The 20,342-nt window shown below is 42.8% G+C and overlaps 1 protein-coding gene across 1 annotated transcript in view; it reads right to left on the bottom strand.

The window, feature by feature from the left end:
• LOC120031579 (plectin-like) overlaps positions 1–20,342 on the bottom strand; it is a 227,186-nt gene that overhangs the window by 88,151 nt on the left and 118,693 nt on the right. Inside the window, exons 2-3 of the mRNA XM_038977388.1 lie at positions 8,062–8,123; positions 1,004–1,093 (exon numbers count right to left, since the gene is read on the bottom strand). Coding sequence (XP_038833316.1) covers positions 1,004–1,093; positions 8,062–8,123 — 152 coding nt within the window. The remainder of the gene's footprint in view (positions 1–1,003; positions 1,094–8,061; positions 8,124–20,342) is intronic.

Here is a 20,342-nt window from a genome sequence, read left to right as displayed (position 1 = left end):
GCCAATCATGTCCTTCCTTCATTCAGCCATGGCACCTATTAATAACCGAGGGGGTTTTTGTTTATAGCCAGCAGCGAAATGGTTAACGCACCTCAGTCTTTGCAAGCTTGTCAATGATAAATAATTGATGGCCAAAGGAAAAATAATGAATGGAATCATAAGCACAGGAAGTGACATCATGCACAGCCGTGCCACTGGGTAACGGATGACTCAAGCCACGTGAAGTAGAAGAAGGAAATGGCGGCCGAGTTATAGAAAACCCCACTCACCAACCGCAAGTTCCTGACCACGTCTCTCTCCCTTGCCTAGCCCCAGAAAAGAGCAGTGCAAAGAGAGGAGGCATAGGCCAAAGGGCAAAGTTGAGCATACAGGAAAGGGGTGAAAGTGTAGGGGGGTAAAGAGGGGGACATGAGGAGAGGGGGGGAGCAGAAAAGGAGAACCAGAGAAAGGTCAGACAGGAGCACACAGTTCAAAAAGAGAAGCCAAAGTGGGGTTATTGTGTTAGAACCATGGAGGCGTCTGGTAGATGAGCAGAGACCAGCAGAGACCAGCAGAGCGATGAGCTACTGTAGCAGAGACAGAGTGCAAGGCTTCCCACCTATAACGCATCATCATAATGTGCAAGCGTCCAGTGTCGACTAACTGACTTAATTAAAAAAATATCTAAACAACTACAAATAGTTAATATTTCCAGGGACTGGAATGAGAGGTAGGTAAGCAGGGGTTGTCTTCGACAGTTAATGGGTCTTTGTTGACTTTCCAGCTACTGTCTTGTTAGGTTGTGCTATGACTTGAAAGTCTAACAAATGTTTTGCTTCAGGGATGGTATACCGGGTTTGGACTAGGTAGGTATAAATAAGGGTTAAACATTTGTTTCTTAGGGTCAGGACTTGGTTCAGATTGGGGGGGGGGGGGGGGTTTGGATCGAGGTCCGTTGCAATCAGAAGTCAGGATCAGAGGTACAGGTCAGTCCATTCGCCAATCAGAAGTCCGCAGTACTCACCAGTGTCTCCCCGGAGAGGACCTCCAGGAGGGAGATCAGGTTGTGTCCATCTCTCAGGTCTTCATACAGATCAGTCACCTGACTCTGTGACTGTGGAACAGAAAGAGAAGGTTTGTCATCGCAATGTCTTTTCTTTGTGCAACACCCAAGATAAAAATACCTACAAGCCGTGCATTGTATTTACGTAATAACATTTTAATATTCCGGATCTGGTTATGAGTTTGATTCGATAGGGCACCTAGACATGGGGGTCATCCTCTTACAGTCAACCTTGGAAAGAATAACCAATCATTCCTGTAGAAAATGACACAAGATGTTCGAGCTCCTCTCAATCGGTCTACACAGCTCATGCTACAAGCCTGCAGGGCTCTCGCTCCACCAGTACATCTGTACAAAGGACAGGAATACATGGCTGCGGGCAACCAATCAGCCCGTGTTGGACACTCAAGACACCTGCTAAGTGGCAGCTGCCAGATCTACCGAGAGATGATGGATGGAAGTCAGGGAGTCTCAATAAAAAAAATAAAAAAAATAACAGTCAAAAAACAACGAAATAAACAGTACGAATATAGGCAAACGGATACTTGCAAATGAAAACAGACAGTGCAGTGAGTCTTGGGACTGGGCGCATGCTATAATCAATTCCAGTAAGAAAGATGAACTGTCATAGAGAGCAGAAGTGGGTGAAAGCTTAGGGAGAGTAGGGAACGACTGAAACTGAAGGAGGACTGCATGCCTCAAGCATGTACTTGTCTGTGCAACACATAGTCCTAACACTTGAGGTCTGTGCGCGTAACCTGGACAAATCTCCCATTGGCGTAAACGCATGACTTACGTGACCAAGCCCTAGTTACACGCACAGATCTCGAGTTAGGGTTCGGCTCACAGTCCACAAGGCATTCTGTGTGACGGCGTCAGTGTAACTCCTCATACTTTCACAGGGATGGCATAGGTGTGGGGAGTGGAGAGTGTTCAGGTGAGATACATGCTCAGCAGAATGTGTCCCACATACAGTGCCCTCCTGCTGGGGCTTGCAGGCACCTACCTCTGCTTTCCCATGCTGGACGGAGGAGGACGCGTGGATGAGGCATGAGATGGAGAGAACAAGGAAATAAGAGAGGGAGAATGACAGAAAGAGGAAGAGAATATGATCACGAGTCACGTTCTGTTTAAAGGTCCCCAAAGCACACACATCCCTGGGTCGCTCGTCTTTCCAGTTCGCTGGAGCTGGCGACTGGAACGAGCTGCAACAAACACTCAAACTGGGCAGTTTTATCTCAATCTCTTCATTCAAAGGCTCAATCGTGGACACTCTCACTGACAGTTGTGGCTGCTTTGCGTGATGTATTGTTGTCTCTACCTTCTTACCCTTTGTGCTGTTGTCGGTGCCCAATAAAGTTTTAACCCTGTTTTGTGCTGCTACCATGTTGTGTTGCTTCCATGTTGTTGTCATGTTGTGTTGCTACCATGCTATGTTGTCATGTGTTGCTGCCATGCTATGTTGTTGTCTTAGGTCTCTATGTAGTGTTGTGTAGTCTTTCTTGTCATGATGTGCGTTTTGTCCTATATTTTTATAAAATCTTTATAAAATCTTTAATCCCAGCCCCCGTCCTCGCAGGAGGCCTTTTGCCTTTTGGTAGGCCGTCATTGTGAATAAGAATTTGTTCTTAACTGACTTGCCTAGTTAAATAAAGGTTAAATCAATAAAAAAAAAGAAATGAGCCTGAGATTATATAAAATGATTAAAAAGGATGAAAGAAGAAAATGAAAAAAGTTAGATGCATATGAATAAAAGAGAATGGTAAAAAAAGTTTCAAATATTAGTGCTTTAATCACATGGTTAATATTGGGAGATTGCATGTAATGTTCGATCTTGTGAAAAACAGGTACTGTCCTCGCACAGGTATGTACGCAAGTCTCGCCCCTGCAAGTTGTAACACTCACTACCTTGATTTATTACTGGCATCAAAGGTAAGTACTTATGTAATACTGTGTGTTATAAGTAGTTATATAACCCTGTGTGTGAACACAGTAACTCACTCCTGCCCACCTGTGGAGTACACACTCCATCCATGAAGGTTTGAAATGCAGTGGGGGTTGATGATGGCCACTAGGGACCACTGTTTACACATTAATCACGTAAGGTTGTCCAACTTCAACTAAGAGTCTCCAACTTCAACAATATTATACAAGTTGTATGTCTGGAACTGATGGGACAAGAGCGCGTAACATTCAAGTGTTTTTCTTCAGTTCAACTGCTTGGAACAACAATACGACGGTTATGACTGTAGGCCAAATTACCTCAAAATCAGTCAATATCCAACTTACATTTGAAGGCATTCTACAGTTCCAGAATTATTGTTGAAAAAAGTATTGTTGTCTATCAACAATGACAAGCCACCGGGATCTGACAATCTGGATTGAAAATTACTGAGGATAATAGCGCACGATATTGCCACACCTATTAGCCACATCTTAAATTTAAGCCCACTAGAAAGTGTGTGCCCTCAGGCCTGGAGGGAAGCTAAAGTCATTCCGTTACCTAAGAATAGTAAAGCCCCCTTTACTGGCTCAAATAGCTGACCAATCAGTCTGTTACCAACCCTTAGTAAACTTCTAGAAAAAAATTGTGTTTGACCAGATACAATGCTATTTAACAGTAAACAAATTGATAACAGACTTTCAGTACGCATATAGGGAAGGACACTCAACAAGCACGGCACTGACACAAATGACTGATGATTAGCTGAACGAAATTGATGATAAAATGATTGTGTGGGTGGTCTTGTTAGACTTCAGTGCAGCTTTTGACATTATTGATCATAGTCTGCTACTGGAAAAACTTGTGTGCTATGGCTTTACACCCCCTGCTATAATGTGGATAAATCCTTACTTGTCTAACAGAACACAGAGGGTGTTCTTTAATGGAAGCCTCTCAAACATAATCCAGGTAGAAGCAGGAATTCCCCAGGGTAGCTGTTTAGGCCCCTTGCTTTTTTCAATCTTTACTAATGACAGGCTTTGAGTAAGGCCAGTGTGTCTATGTATGCGGATGACTCAACACTATACATGTCAGCTACTACAGCAACTGAAATGACTGAAACACTTAATAAAGAGCTGCAGTTAGTTTCGGAATGGGTAGCAAGGAATAAGTTGGTCCTAAATATTTCCAAAACTAAAAGCATTGTATTTGGGACAAATCATTCACTAAAACCTAAACTTCAACTACATCTCGTAATGAACAATGTGGAAATTGAGCAAGTTGAGGTGATTAAACTGCTTGGAGTAACCCTGGAATGTAAACTGTCATGGTCAAAACATATTGATACAACAGTAGCTAAGATGGGGAGAAGTCTGTCCATAATAAAGCATTGCTCTGCCTTCTTAACAACACTATCAACCAGGCAGGTCCTACAGGCCCTGGTTTTGTCACATCTGGACTACTGTTCAGTCGTGTGGTCAGGTGCCACAAAGAGGGACTTGGGAAAATTGCAGTTGGCTCAGAACAGGGCAGCACGGCTGGCCCTTAAAAGTACACAGAGAGATGGCATTAATGACATGCATGTCAATCTCTCATGGCTCAAAGTGGAAGAGAGATTTACTTCCTCATTACTTGTTTTTGTAAGAGGTGTTGACAAGCTGAAGGTACCGAGCTGTCTGTTTAAAATACTAGCACACAGCTCGGTCACCCATGCATACCCCACAAGACATACCACCAGAGATCTCTTCACGGTCCCCAAGTCCAGAACATACTATGGGAGGCGGACAGTACTACATAGAGCCATGACTACATGGAACTCTATTCCATATCAGGTAACTGATGATGCAAGCAGTAGAATCAGAATTAAAAATCTGGTAAAAATACACCTTATGGAACAGCGGGGACTGTGAAGTAACACAAACATAGGCGCAGACACATGCATACAAACACATGATAACATACGCACTATTCACACACGTACACATGGATTTTGCGTTGTAGATATGTGGTAGTGGAGTATGGGCCTGGGGGCACACAGAGTGTTGTGAATTCTGTAATTAATATATTGTAATGTTTTTAAAATTGTATAACTGCCTTAATTTTGCCAGACCCCAGGAAGAGTAGCTGCTGCCTTGGCCATAATAAATACAAATACAGCATAATTGTAGTTGGTGTGAAATGCTTCACTCTCATTGGTTCCTCTATGGTAGCTACAACAGTCTCTCTCTGCTATCCTGTAGAATATGTTTAAACCCTGTCTGTCATCAAAACACAATAGCCCACGTTGAAGAAGCTCAGATTGAGTCAACGTGATCAGGTGGTGTCAGGGTATAAATTGTGCACTGCAGACATGGGCTCATTGTGAGTACATCAAGGTTAAAACCATTAAGGCCAGTCAACACAGAACCTGAACTCTTTGTTAACCTCATCCGCCACGTCGCTTTCCCGTTACAAAACACCCTTTAGGTGATACGTCCTTCAGTTAACTTATGGTTACATGTGTTATTATAAAGGTTGAACGCCTATAAAAAAAATATTTAAAAAAAATCACACACGTCATTGAATAAGAAAATAGTGATACTGTCTGGTCTGTACACTTCATTAAAAGTGAATGGGGCATTACATCTACAGAACGATGTGAGCTACATAACACTGCAAAATAATGGTTGAGAAACCCTCCATTCTGTCTTCCCGCCCTTGTTGACACACAACAAGATTTATGCTCGAGTGGAAGTTATTCCAAATCACTTTACAACCCCTCACGGCCCAACCCGGGACGTGCCCACTGGAAACGCAGTTTACCATCACACGGGCAGACTAACACTTTCGTTCTACCGCAAAACGCTATATTTCAAAATCTCCTGCATGATGTTTCCGATTATGTTTTTCAAGCCTTGCTTGGGTCGCAATTTCATTTTAATGACTCGGCTAGTTCTGTAACAATTCATTGCATAGCACATACTGTGTATGGTATGAAACGGTTCTGTTATGGTATGAAACAGTTATGTCTTAGAAAGCTCTTAATTAAACATTTGTCTACTTCATGTCAATACATATCCTACTTAATTTAAACTTTTTAAAAAGGAAAAAATGTACAGTCGTCCCAGTCCGTCGAACATTAAAACGAGATGCAAATCTTGTCATATAGGCCTACCAATTTGTCATAATGGTAGTGGGAAGACAAGAGACACATATTGATTCCTCTGATAGTACCTGTAAGGAGCACTTAAGGACCTTGCCTAGCAAAGAGCTAAAGGCAGGCAGGCAGTCAGCCACCCAGAACCAGCAGTCAGTCTGTGTAGCACATGTGCTACTGTTGGCCCAGCTAGCAGCCACCGGGCCTTGGGCCCAGAAGAGAATGTGGCGCTTCAGAGGCAAAGAGCAAAACATATCCAGATGTCTGGGACTCACATAAAACACTTGACGAAAAAGTCTGCTCGCTTGTGTGTTATATCAGGAACAGAGTATGTTAGCACCGCGTGGTTTGTAGCCCTAAGGGAAGGGGCAGTGGTGAGGGAGGTCAAAAGAGAAGGGTGACAACAGCACAATTGACAAACTCACTCAGTCAAAGAGAGACTGGTCATCGGGTAAACCTTCCCTCAAAACACCAAGCTAGAAACCAAACACTCATGATTTCCAGCAACCTTTCTGTGTGTGTGTGTGTGTGTGTGTATGACCAATACATGTCACTTTCAATGAAGCCCTTCCAAAGGGGTTGGTCTGTCTGACTGTATTGATGTCTGAGGTTGAGATGGTGATAAAAAAACAACCACTTGATGGTTTGAAATCTGTGGATATCTGTCTGGTGGGGGATCAAAACTCGCTGTCATAATATTGTGTTGTCATGGATACTACCCAGCACGGGATCATGCCTTTAACAGCACCTGCATGTTCAGCATGGCTGGACCAGAATGGAACCCAGCTCCACTCATAGTAATGCAGGTTAAATCAGACGGTCACATCTCATCTACTAACATACCAACACAGATATCCCCGACACCAAAATAATTATTGTAAACATAAAAAGGTGAGAACATAGTTTCTGTATCAGAGGAAGACTATCTGAGCCTGTGTTCATAAAGTGTCCCAGAGTAGAAGTGCTGATCTGGGATCAGGTCACCCCATGACCATTCATTATAATGTCAAAGGTAAAACTGATCCTAGACCAGCACTCCTACTCCGAGACGCTTTATGAATGCGGGCCCTGGTGTTTGTTAAGATTCGTCCCCGTTTTAAATTTGAGAAACGGAACTACACATCTAAAACGCAGCAATAAAGTATCTGGCCGGTGTCGCTACGATTCCCGCCAAAGATTCTAGCCTACTCCTGTCATTAGTGGCAAAATGACTTCGGAAGCTAAAGATCCATTTTTTGGCGAGAGGCTAAATTGCAACCGTCAGAAAACACACAGCTCAGCCTCCATGTGGTTGGTTGGCCAATTATGAGGTATGATTCACTAAGGAAATATCTGCCATTTGCCACTCGTGCAAATCACTTCTGGACCAGTTGTGATCCAACTCACCATAAATCCTACTTTGACAACTTCTGCAAGTAACCACTTCAGGCATTTTCATTCGTTTTATGACATTTGACTGATATTTGATGAAGGGGCGGCAGGTAGCCTAGTGGTTAGAGCGTTGGGCCAGTAACCGAAAGGTTGCTAGATCGAATCCCCGAGCTGACAAGGTAAAAATCTGTCATTCTGCCCCAGAACTGTTCTACCCCAGAACTGTTCCTAGGCCATCATTGTAAATAAGAATTTGATCTTAACTGACTTGCCTAGTTAAATAAAGGTTAAAAAAAATTTTTTAAAGGATAATAACACAGGAATAGTGATTTTGAAAATGTTGTACGAGTCATTGTGAAAACTCCAGTAAACCTCAGAAACAACATTTAAACAAATCTATTGAAATCAAACTGATGTGGGTTAAAAATAAGTCGGTGTGTGTGCGTGCATGCGATTGTCTTTGTGTATAAACTATTGATACCAGTAATCAGTGCATTAAAGTAAGCAAGACAGGGAGAGTGAGTTAGTTATTGAGTACATAAAAACTACTCTGGTAGTGTGTGACCATACCTTCATCAAGTGTTTGTTCACCCATTTTGTGAAGGTCTTTTTCTGTACTCGATCCCGTTCATCTGCAAGACACAACAAAGAGCAAACGTCAGACATGGTTCAAAAAATATATATATATTTGATACACCCTCTGAGTACATACAGTAATATTGATGTATTTTTTTAACGGGAGTTGAGAAAACTCGGTCTAGATTAAAACATGTCGCAGGGTATTAGGGACAAGGTAACGGACACTGCTGTGCACGTTGAACCTGACAAGATACGGTCGCGCTCAGAGAGGAAGACAACGATGCCTTAACGGGCAGATACTCCCATCTAGCAGATAGATACGGTTTCAGCCTCACCATACTGAGTGGAATTGACACACCCTCAGTCAAATACCCGGACACACCCCACTACCCTGGGGTACTGGAAAACATACTGCAGAGCGCAGACACAGACATACCAACTGCAGACACAGACCCTCCCCAACCAACAGGCATATCACCAACTGTTATTCATCATGCCAGACCACTTCACTGAAAGAGGGGTTAAATAACAGATACAAAAATAAAATAAACAAAGAATTCCCATTGAGATATAGTATTTGTTATATCACGGGAGATAGTACTGATGGCCAATCCAATAGCAATTCCAATAGGTCTCTTTATAAAGTCATACGTCGCATTGAAGATAACACTAGAGTTATTAGACTGAAGACTCATTATCCAGATAAAAGACATGGGTGTCCATATGAATAATAGTTAATTAACAAACTGCATTTAAGGTTCTTCATCAAAGCCTACCGTACAGCTAAAGGGAAAATACCACCCCAAAATCGACATTATGTGAAACCTGCTGTGTTTCTATGTTTTGTAGTAAAAAAAAGATAGAGGAAGATAAAATGTTTCCAATGACATCATCAACAAATTAGTAGACAATTAGTAGGCAATGCCTAATCACACGATAAAAATCACAATGCACACCAATGATGTCATTGGAAACACGTATCTTCCTCACAATTTTTTTTTTTTAAATGGCCATTTTCACATATGTTGATGTTGGGGTGGTGCTGGAGATTATGAATACGAAGTTGCATTTTTGGGGGGAATTTTTCCTTAAAGTGGTAATATGTAACTTTTTGGCCGACCCGACCAAGTCACATAGAATTGCGAGTTATACAACTATCATTCTACCTGAAAGCAAGTCTAAGAAACTGTATTTCTATGCTTCCCATTCTTAAGTGTTGCTTTTGAGTCTTTTATTTTTGGTTTCGTACACCAGCTTCAAACAGCTGAAACAACAATATTCATGGTTATGGTAAATACGTTTCACAGCGGTTTAGATGGTACAATGATTCTCTGCACTAAACTAGCTCATTTTGTCACAAAGTGAAATTCGGCGAACTATTAAGAGTTTTAGCAACCAGGAAATGGCAGAGCGATTTCTGCATAGTGCAACGCCCTGCCGAACCAAAGTACAATGTTGAAGGGAGTGCTGATTCACTGCGACCACAAACTGGACCCGCAGGCTACGTTTTAGTATTTTAAGGTGCGCCAGGTTGCTATTGTGTTATGGAAACACGTTGCCGTGGCAACCGTAGGGTGTGTGTGCGCCTGGAGACTGACGCAACTTTGACCTCTGTCATTCTCTGTCGTTCATCAATAAAGCGACAATGCGAGGGCAATCCTGATTGGTTGATTGCTGGCATAAATACTAATCAAATTTAGGACGTTTTGCAAAGGTCCCATAATCCTGGACAAACCCTGCACCTAGACCTGTGGTCATTCAACTAATGTAAATTCCAAATACCTGTGTTAGTCCAGCAGCAGTGTCCAGCTTGCAACCAGCACACACACCGCCGCAGTCATGACTCAGGCTAAGACAAACTATTTAAACTCCATTGTATACTGCCAAAGACAAACACAGTGATCACAAAGGTAAAAGGGGCAAAGGGTCCTACCTCCTTTACTCTGAGCCATCTCCTTGATCCACTGCAGGACAAAGGATCGTTTCAACCCATCGTAAAAAGTGGCAATCTAATAGGTCCTCCTGAGTGAGTCACTCTCAGCACTTGATACATAATTGACCATGAACCAATTCGCATATGACTATTACTCTACTGTTCTATGAAATAACCAGAAGTGAATGAGCAAGTAAGAAAATGTCATTCAGTAAGAAAAAGGTCCACCCAAATGTGCTTCAGCCCAGCTTAAACGGAAAAGGGAGTCGGGTGCTCGACTGAGGGACTTGAAATTCCCCCCAAAAATCTTTACCCCAGGACATTTCAATGGGTGACTATCCAGGACAATAATGAAAACAAAAAATATATACATTTACGGGACACAAACGGGAGCCTGTTTGTGTACCGTGCATAAATATTTCAGATCTATGCAGAAACAGAATGCCCCTTTCTCATTTTTCGCCTGGATAGTCAACCGTTGACGTGTCCTGGGTTAATAAGGAATGTTTTTTGGTCCATTCTATAGGAGTTTTATCAACAATGTATAGGCCTGCTGAGATTTCATCCCCTCTATTTCTCCCCCACATTTTGTGAATGGGTTCGCTGACCAATAGGGTGGGATGCGTTAGATTAGTGGGAGTGTCCACTCCTGGTCACAATGTGGACCACTGGAGAGACAGAAAACATTACAGAAAAAAAACTTCCTTTTAAATCTAAACGTATCCTCAGAATTGACACTTAAGAGAAGGGGAAACCCCGTAGACGATGATTAGAGAAAGCTCAAACTGTAATTGAGAGTGCACTAAAAGGGGCCCGAGGGCACACAGTCTGGTGTGAAATCGGTGAATGTATTGTAATGTTTCTAAAATTGTATGAACGGCCTTCATTTTGCTGGACCCCAGGAAGAGTATGGGGATCCATAATAAATACAAAAAATACAATAAAAGGCTCACAGTGGAAGCCTCAAGCCCTCTTTCAATTAAATTGACACGGACAGTTGGTATGTATCTTAGCATCATGAAGGGGCTCATTATTTCACAGACTAGCCAATCAGGCACCGACTTGAACCTCTGAATAGACTTGTCTGTGCAGGGATATGAAAATGGTCCAAACCTGTAACAGCAGTAAAACTTTTCCTTTCACAGGAACAAAAAAAAAACACCCAGCATTTTAACCCTCTCCCTTGTGCAAACATGAACCATAGTATCAGAGGCAAACTTTTCATATGAACCTATTTGACACAGAAAGTCTAGGTGTCTATGACTCACACTGTCTAAGTGAACACTGTCATACTCGTACCTATAGAACCAAACTTTTCATGTACTGTTAACGTCTATGACACATAGCCTCCTAGGTGAATGCTGTCGTACTGGTACCTTTCCTGCCGTCCGTAGACTTGAGCATCCCCTGGTAGTAGCTTTCGTCTGAGGGCACCCTGTCCCTTCCATCCCTGCCACCACTGTTATCTGTCGATAAGTTCCTGTATCGCTGTTGCTGACCGCTCATGATGCCACTCTACTCCGAATGAATGAATCAAACGTGCCCTCTAATGCGCTCTATGTGACCGCTTTGTCACCACACGGTTTCTGTCGGTAGCTATAACGTTTCTATCTCCTGCTCTTTTTCCTCTTAAAAATTCCTCAGTCCCCCTTTCACTCATGCAGTCGCGTTGCTAAGATCCAGTCTGCGCTTTCGATCTAGCCTACGATTTGTTCCTCTCTCGCTCTATCACCGTATGAGCTCTTCTTTTCTTTCCTTCCCGTTACGTTTTTTCTTCCTCTCCTCCTTTCGCAATAAGTTATGCCTGTGGGGTACGGTGTCTGGGCCTGTCCTTGTGCTGATCTGTACACTATGATACCTGCCTGTGTGTTTGGAGGACATTGTGGTGGGTAAGGCTCGGCCACACCCCTTCCTCTGCCCCGTCATATTGGTGTGGCTGGTGTGAGCAGGAAGGGGGGCAGGGAGAGAGAGTGAGTGATCGGACGAGGTGTGGTGGCCAGCAGGCCCGTTGTGTCATAAAATACACCACCTGCATACACTTTTACTCGTCATCTTACCTTCGTTTACACAAGAGTGCACAGTACACAGCCTGAATCATTCTACTTCGTTACGATGGCTGTATAAGCAATAACGAAGAATGGCACCGGAATAAATAACGCAATATTGTGTTCCGGTTTGATATATTATTTCATATTATTTTAGAACACTGTTCAATGTCTCCATCGATTTCTAATTACTTTTTAACACACACACACACCAATATGAATCATTGCCTACTCATGGCATTCCTGAGAGAGCTGTGGGTGTTACTCGGTGTGATGAGGAAGAGGGGGAGGCTGAAGGAAGGGCTACTTTGGCACCCACACACACAGAGAGATCAGCCATGACCCAACCCTCAACAAGACTATACAGTACCAGCTATACTCTCATCTACGGACATGTAGATTCTCGAACTAGACAAGTAGTGAAGGAGTACTTATTCCTTCTGCTATGCTGAAGGCCTGACAGTGTGTGTGTGTGTGTGTGTGTGTGTGTGTGCGTGCGTGCGTGCGTGCGTGCGTGCGTGCGTGCGTGCGTGCGTGCGTGTGCGTGCGTGTGTGTTTTCCCTTTAACTACACCAGCATGAACCCTCATGCACGCTCACAGACCTGATTTCCTCAAACTCTACACTCACCTGTGAAGACTTTACAGAAACATTCCAGCACAACTCCTCTACAACCAGCTAGCATCCTTACGCCAGCGATTATGATGATGAGTCCTTTATCGGCCTCTAACCCAGAGACGACCATTCAGATAACTGATCGGACACTATATCAGTGAGGACATCAGTGCGGACTTGTTTTGGTGTCTCATTCCCTCATAATAACACGGGAAGACACAAAATACACTGAAGACAGACCCAGGGAAGAGCAGGGGGGTATACTACAAAGTAGGATCAAGGAGTTAGCCAGCTTACTTTGATGAACAAAGTAAGCTGGCTTCATTAAAAAAGCTCGACATAAATATGCATTTTTGATTATTGAATCAATTAGAGTAAACCATACCCCTTTCAAGACCTTTCAAACATTTTTATTTGACTTCTATGACAATATTTAACTCACTCCTTGAATCTGCTTTGTAGTATACCCTTCAGGGTTCCTAGTCCTGTATATTTTGGGGCTTCACTAAGGTCCCTTCATTGTGGTCTAATCCCCTATGAGAACTGTAGGGTGCTGACACCCAAACCAACGCCACAGGGTGTGACCAACAGGCCCTGGTAAATCCTAGCCCTATGCATCTCATTTCCACACTCTGTCTGACATCACATTTGGAAGGATGTAAAAAAATAAAAATAAAAACTTTTCTTTCCAATGTGAGGTTATTAAGGCCTCTTGTTTGAACACGAAGCAGTTGATTTGTCAGGATGTGTGTGTTTGTTTTATTCAAACACTAAGTTCACAAAATTAGCAAGTTGTGGAGAGGCACACCTTAAATAATAGCTTTGTGTACTTCCACACGTCTAGGCAAGAACAGGAATTAAGGAGGGCAAGCCAATACCATAATACTGTACAGTCCAAGACACAGAAGGGAAGAGAACAGTAATAACAACACACTCATAATCGCACATTCGACAGTGCTGGAGGCTAAACATAAAAACACAGAGGATTCATATGATCACCTCTCACAGGGGAGTTTGGATGGTGTAGCATGTGAAATAAAGGACTCATATATGATGTCATTGATTTCTATGTGCTTGATAGTATCACTGATCTTTAAATAAGCTTTACGTATCGGCCTCACAGGCCTTTGTAAAAGGTTTTGTGCGTTTAAAAAATTATTGCGCCCAAAGGTAGACCTAGCCCCACCCACATCCGTTCGATGCATTGAATGGCGTTGGAGGCGAAGGATAAAACAAATAAGTGCCACCAAATATAACAATATGCATTTCTTAAATATTTGAATAAAGTGTGTACATAAAACGTATTAAACACGTCTTTAAAACCACAATGAGGACATCGACCTACCGAGCAAGTTTTCATGAATCATTGGGTACGGTGCAAGAAAAACATCAGAGTAATCTGTAATAGGGGCATAATTTATGTTCACATTTACAACGTAACATACATAGGCATTTCATCATTAAGACCTTTAGGAAATAATGTCTGGAGGGTGAAAATCCCAAAACATTCCATTTTACTCAGAGTATTATTTATATCACCTCCCCTGTCTGATATCTTAACCTTCTCTATGCCACAAAATCTAAAAAGGTAGACATGTCATGTTTTAGGTCATTAAAATGTACTGGATAATTAATCCCTGTCGTTTCTCCTGATTTAACTTTTATGTTCACTGATTCTCTGTTTGAGAGAACGAGAGGTGTTTAATAATGTAGATAAAATGGGTGGTGAAGCACATAATAATGTCATTTATTTGGATCTGTTTTCCTGTACTCACTCACTTCATCATACTGTTGCACTCTGCATTTATACTGTAGCTACCATTTGGAAGAGAGCGTAAAAGAACCTAGCTGATTTTCTTTTGTGGCTGGCAGTTGGCATGGACCAATTAATCGTGGCAATTGCGACCTCTCCTATATACAATAAGTGGTGGATTCTTAAATTCAGAAGGCAAAGCTGGGTCTGACAATAAAACATGCCAGTGTTTCTTGACCGCACCTCCCACTTTTCGCGAGTTCAAAGTATATGTAGTTGTGAACATTACAGAGTGTTCTTTAGCTCTAGCGGGTCTTTTTTGTAGCAGTTCGTCTCGTGTTTTCCCCAATGCCAAATGAAGAGCTTCATCCACACATTGTGGAGAATAGCTTGTTCTTAGAAACCTATTGCTCATCTCCGCTGCTTTTTCTAGATAGTCCTCTGTGGAGTGGCATATACGGCGCAGTCTGAAATACTGGCTTCTTGGAAGTCCTCTTTTTAGTGGCTCAGGGTGGAATCTGTCCCCCTGTAATAGAGTATTTCTGTCCATTTCTTTTCTTTACAGAGTTGTAAACAGGGTTCCATTTGATTTCTGAATCCACATATCGAGGTCATGAACACGTTTAGTGTCACATTCAATAGTGAATTTGAGATTGGGGTCAATGTCATTGAGTAATGCCATAAAGTCTGACAGCTCTTCTCCCGTTACTCCCCATATGCAAACATGTTTTGTCAATATATCGATACCACTTCAGGACTTTACTCAAAAATTGATTTTCGTTTTCATTATTAACAAAACGTTCTTCAAAAAGACACACATAAAGGTTAGCATAGCTCGGAGCGAATGTGGAGCCCATCGATGTTCCATTCGTTTGGAGGTAGTATTCATCATCAAACCTGAAATTGTCAGCTCCAGAATAAAGTTTGTTGGTGGGTATTTGTTAGTATCTCTGTCTCTCAAATAGTGAACTAGGGCTGCCAGCACACACATATGGGGAATGCTGGTATATAGACTCTCAACATCTAATGTAACCAAAATACAGTCGTCTGTTAAACCCGTTATAGGTGAGACCACAACACGTTCACCGCTACTGATATCTTAAAAATAGGTTGGGAGTTTTCTGGAACAGAGTGAGTTCATGGAATCAAATGTCAATGTGCATGGGGTGGAAAGAAAGCTAGAAAAGAGGTGAAGTGAAAGGAATTTGATCATATGGACTACTGCTTATACAGCTGATAGGTTGCTGACTGAGAGCAGGGCATGTGATGAGCTGTTGGAATGTGTCTGCGATCTCCTCTCTGCTGGCTGGTGCACTGGGCCAAAGTCCTAACCTAAATATCCTAACCCACCACACCAAACAAACACACACCCTTACCCCCGCACAGAAAGGATTGGTAAGCCTGCAAGAAGCTGATACGTGATAAGTCTGGCCATACAAATCACAAACACGTCATCTGCCACATCACATAAAAAACAAGTTGTATGAGCAAAGGTACATCTTGGGTGTAGCTTATTGTATAGCTTGACATACTGGACCGTACAGAATTTTATACCTGAAGGTCAACACTGCCGTGCGGTGGCAAAGGCCTTTCCCCTCACAGGTTTGAACACCAACGTTAGGCACTTCTCTTCAGCGGTGTGACATAACGATACGAACAGCTCCGGTGTGAAGTTTCCCCTAGGTACAGATATAGGATCAGCTTCCCCTCCATCATTCTGAACCCTAACAATTCATGGGGGAAATACAAAACTGTGCATTCAGTGCATTCGTATTCAGACCCCTTGACTTTTTCCACATTTTGTTACGTTACAGCCTTACTCTAAAATTTATTAAACTGTTTTTTCCCCCTCATCAATCTACATACAATACCCCATAATGACAAAGCAAAAACAGGTTTTTAGAAATGTTTGCTAATTTATAAAAAAAAAAAAAAAAAACAACTTAAATATCACATTTACAAAAGCATTCAGACCCTTTACTCAGTACTTTGTTGAAGCACTTTGGCAGCGTTTACAGCCTCAAGTCTTCTTGGGTATTTGGGGAGTTTCTCCCATTCTTCTCTGCAGATCCTCTCAAGTTCTGTCAGGTTAGATGGGGAGCGTTGCTGCACAGTTATTTTCAGGTCTCTCCAGAAATGTTAGATCGGGTTCAAGTTCGGGCTCTGGCTGGGCCATTCAAGGACATTCAGACACTTGTCCTGAAGCCACTCTTGCATTGTCTTGGCTGTGTGCTTAGTGTCGTTGTCCTGTTTTAAGGTGAACCTTCGCCCCAGTCCAAGGTCCTGAGCACTCTGGAGCAGATTTTCATCAAGGATCTCTCTGTACTTTGCTCCATTCATCTTTGCCTCGATCCTGACTAGTCTCCCAGTCCCTGAAAAACATCCCACAGCATGATACTGCCACCACCATGCTTCACCGTAGGGATAGTGCCAGGTTTCCTCCAGACATGATGCTTGGCATTCAGGCCAAAGAGTTCAATCTTGGTTTCATCAGACCAGAGAATCTTGTTTCTCATGGTCTGAGAGTCTTTAGGTGCCTTTTGGCAAACTCCAAACGGGCTGTCATGTGCCTTTTACTGAGGAGTGGCTTCCATCTGGCCACTCTACCATAAAGAGCTGATTGGTGGAGTGCTGCAGAGATGGCTGTCCTTCTGGAAGGTTCTCCCATCCCAACAGAGGAACTCTAGAGCTCTGTCAGAGTGACCATAGGGTTCTTGATCACCTACCTGACCAAAGCCCTTCTCCCCCGATTGCTCAGTTTAGCCGGGCGGCCAGCTCTGGGAAGAGTTTTGGTGTTTCCAAACTTCTTCCATTTAAGAAGGATGGAAACCACTGTTTTCTTGGGGACCTTCAATGCTGCAGAAATGTTTACCCTTCCACAGATCTGTGCCCCGACACAATCTTATCTCGGAGCTTTACGGACAATTCCTTCGACCTCATGGCTTGGTTTTTGCTCTGACATGCACTGTCAACTGTGGGACCTTATATAGACAGTTGTGCACCTTTTCAAATCATGCCCAATCAATGTAATTTACCACAGGTGGACTCCAATCAAGTTGTAGAAACATCTCAAGGATCACCAATGGAAACAGGATGCACCTGAGCTCAATTTCGAGTCTCATAGCAAAGGGTCTGAATACTTACAGTATGTAAATAAGATATGTTTTGTATCTTTACTAAATTGCAAAGATTTCTTAAAACCTGTTTTCGCTTTAACATTATGGGTTATTGTGTATAGATTGCTGAGGATTTTTTGTATTTAATCCATTTTAGAATAAGGTTAACGTAACAAAAAGTGGAAAAAGTCAAGGGGTCTGAATATTTCCCGAAGGCACTGTACCAAAACCAGGGTGTTAGGTACTTCACACATAACAATACCAAGCCCAGGGGGGCATAACAACGGGAAATGTGGAATGTCACAGGAAGGCCCAAACTGAAAAGAGCAGCCAACGTCAGAGATACCATGGAAAATCTTACTCGTGAAACTGTTTTTCGCCAAAGACGCTCCAAAGAAAGGATGTATCATTAAGGTCTACACATGCTTATAACCCTGCTCCCTCATGTGCCATCATCTAAACCAGATGGAACGCTTGGCCTTTTAAAAAACAGAAAGACTGTTGAAAACATGAAGAGATTTTCTTTCTCTCTCTCTCTAAATGACATGCTTGAGGTTCTCTTATTGCTAGAACGGGGACAGATTCAAGTAGAGTGTCTTGGGGATTCTCCTCATGTGTTCCCACACTGACTGGGCTTCATATGTGGACACCCTTAGCGAAGTTCCCAACAACTAGATGCATCCAGTTTTCAGGGATAAAGCGACTTCAACCAAGCCAGAAGTGGAAACTCCGCTTATGCGTTTATTTTACGCCTACTACGTTAGATTATATGTGGATGATGTGGATGGATCATTCTGGTGGGGGGGGGGAAGAGGGGGAGACCTCCTGGATCCACCCTTCTAATGTGTATGCCCAATGTTTCATTTCAAGGCTTGTGTATATTCAAAGAACTTAGAGACCCTACAAAGCCAAACTTTGTCAGACGTTTGTCCGCTGTCAAAACGAGTCAGCATCCCACACTATCAGTTGTGTATTCATCTCCATACTAAGTAGAAAAGAATATGCCCGCAAGCCTATGCATCTGCAGAAAGTCCCAGAGGAAAACAGCAAACACGTCTATATCACTGTGAATCCTCTGAACAGTTCCCATAATACTACGTCCTTGTCTCTGAAAGATCTACCAAATTGGGTTGACGGAAATTGTGATTTTTATCCAAAATCAACAGTGGTACAGTAGTTGTTTTCCATTTCAAATAGAAAACAACTAGGTTCCATTTCAAATAGCTTCTCATGGTACTCAACCCTGCTCACTCCAACTCCCTCCGCTATCTCAACTCAGCAGAGATAAGCATCACAGTCATAATCAACCAGGGTGGTGTTCATGAGGCACAAAACGGACTGAAACGTGGAGTGACCTTCAAAACGTATCCAATAAGAAAGGTTTGTTTCCGTTCTCCATTGCAAAACCTCCGGAGAGGTAGGCCTACTCCTGCAGCGATAGAAAAGTGTCCCCCGCAGACATTCTAACCCAGAGTTTAAGGGGAGAGGAATGGAGAACCACCCGAAGTTAACAGAAGATAACATAAGATAATCACAACACTATTGCGGCCACACCCTTTCTGTTTGAACTCGTTCGCAACTGTAAACGGTCACATAAATGCAATGCTATTGCCCGGCCCTTCAAAGTTGGAATGTCAAAGCCATTACGCTCTCCATATGAGCATTTGTACAGTATATGGCTCATGTCAAGTTCATCTGTAAAAATCATCAGGTCAAGCATCGTTGACTGAGACAATCGGTCTTGTAATCACAGGGAACATTAGGAAAACAGAGATTGAACAGAACAGAAAATACGGCCGTCACGATTTAGAAAGTCTTGAGCTCATGGAGAGAGAAACGGTGAGAAGAGGGGAGGAAGAGGAGGGTAGGTGTTAACGCCCCTCATTCCAGAGAAGGGAACAGCCTCACCCCTCCCTTAGAGGGACATCAGCCTCCCTCAGGATACCTAGCGCTCACTGACTCTCTCCCTCCCACTGTCCTGTCACTCCAGCCCAATGCAAGTGGGAGCGTGTATTCGGAATGTTAATAAAATAAAACCAAGAGGAACAAGTGGAATACACCTTGTTCCTGACTGTGTGTGTGTGTGTGAGCACACCCAGTTTGGGTCAGCTGTGTCTCACAAAGAAATAGAAATCAAAGGAACTACAGCACAGTGTACCTTTGAAATAGTCATAAAGATCAACAGACATATTGTCCCGTAATTGTTGCACTTTTTCTGTCTGTATAACAGGACATGAGGGGGTCGCTGCCGCAGCTATGGAATGACTCACTCGCTGTCCGACATTATCTTCACAGATCTAAATCCCTGTAGCAGGATGAGACGTCATAGTCAGAATTAGACCAAAAGATGAAGCTGTAAGCCCAATTTAACTCCGACTCAACACGGAATGGATTAGCCCTGACAGCTGAGGTTAAAAATGGCTAATTAGTCTACCGCTCCTGGAGCCATGGTGGAAAGCCCCACATCTGTGAATTAACGCTCACTCTCATGGACTTTCCTTGAGTAAACTTACACAAAGAGAAAAGTGAGTCTGTTTAATCAAGGTGTAGGTACGGTACCTGTACAATACAACACCCAGTCTCCCTCTATTGGAGATGGTATCATACTACACCAGCCGATGCACTCATTACAAACAATACTTTTCGACTGAGGGCAACAGACGCTTTATTTAAAGTATGCAAAAATGGAAATGACATATTGCCACTGAGAATACCTGTCAAAACATCACTCTCACTTCATTCCCTATCCCTTCAAAAATCATTATTACTGGTTTCCGTATTTGATGAACATTAGTGGAGGGCTGAATCGAG

The sequence above is a fragment of the Salvelinus namaycush genome, chromosome 37 (genome assembly GCF_016432855.1).
Source record: "Salvelinus namaycush isolate Seneca chromosome 37, SaNama_1.0, whole genome shotgun sequence".
Lineage (NCBI taxonomy): Eukaryota > Metazoa > Chordata > Actinopteri > Salmoniformes > Salmonidae > Salvelinus > Salvelinus namaycush.
Note: the sequence above shows the minus strand (reverse complement) of the source record. Positions and strands in the feature narration are given on the sequence as shown.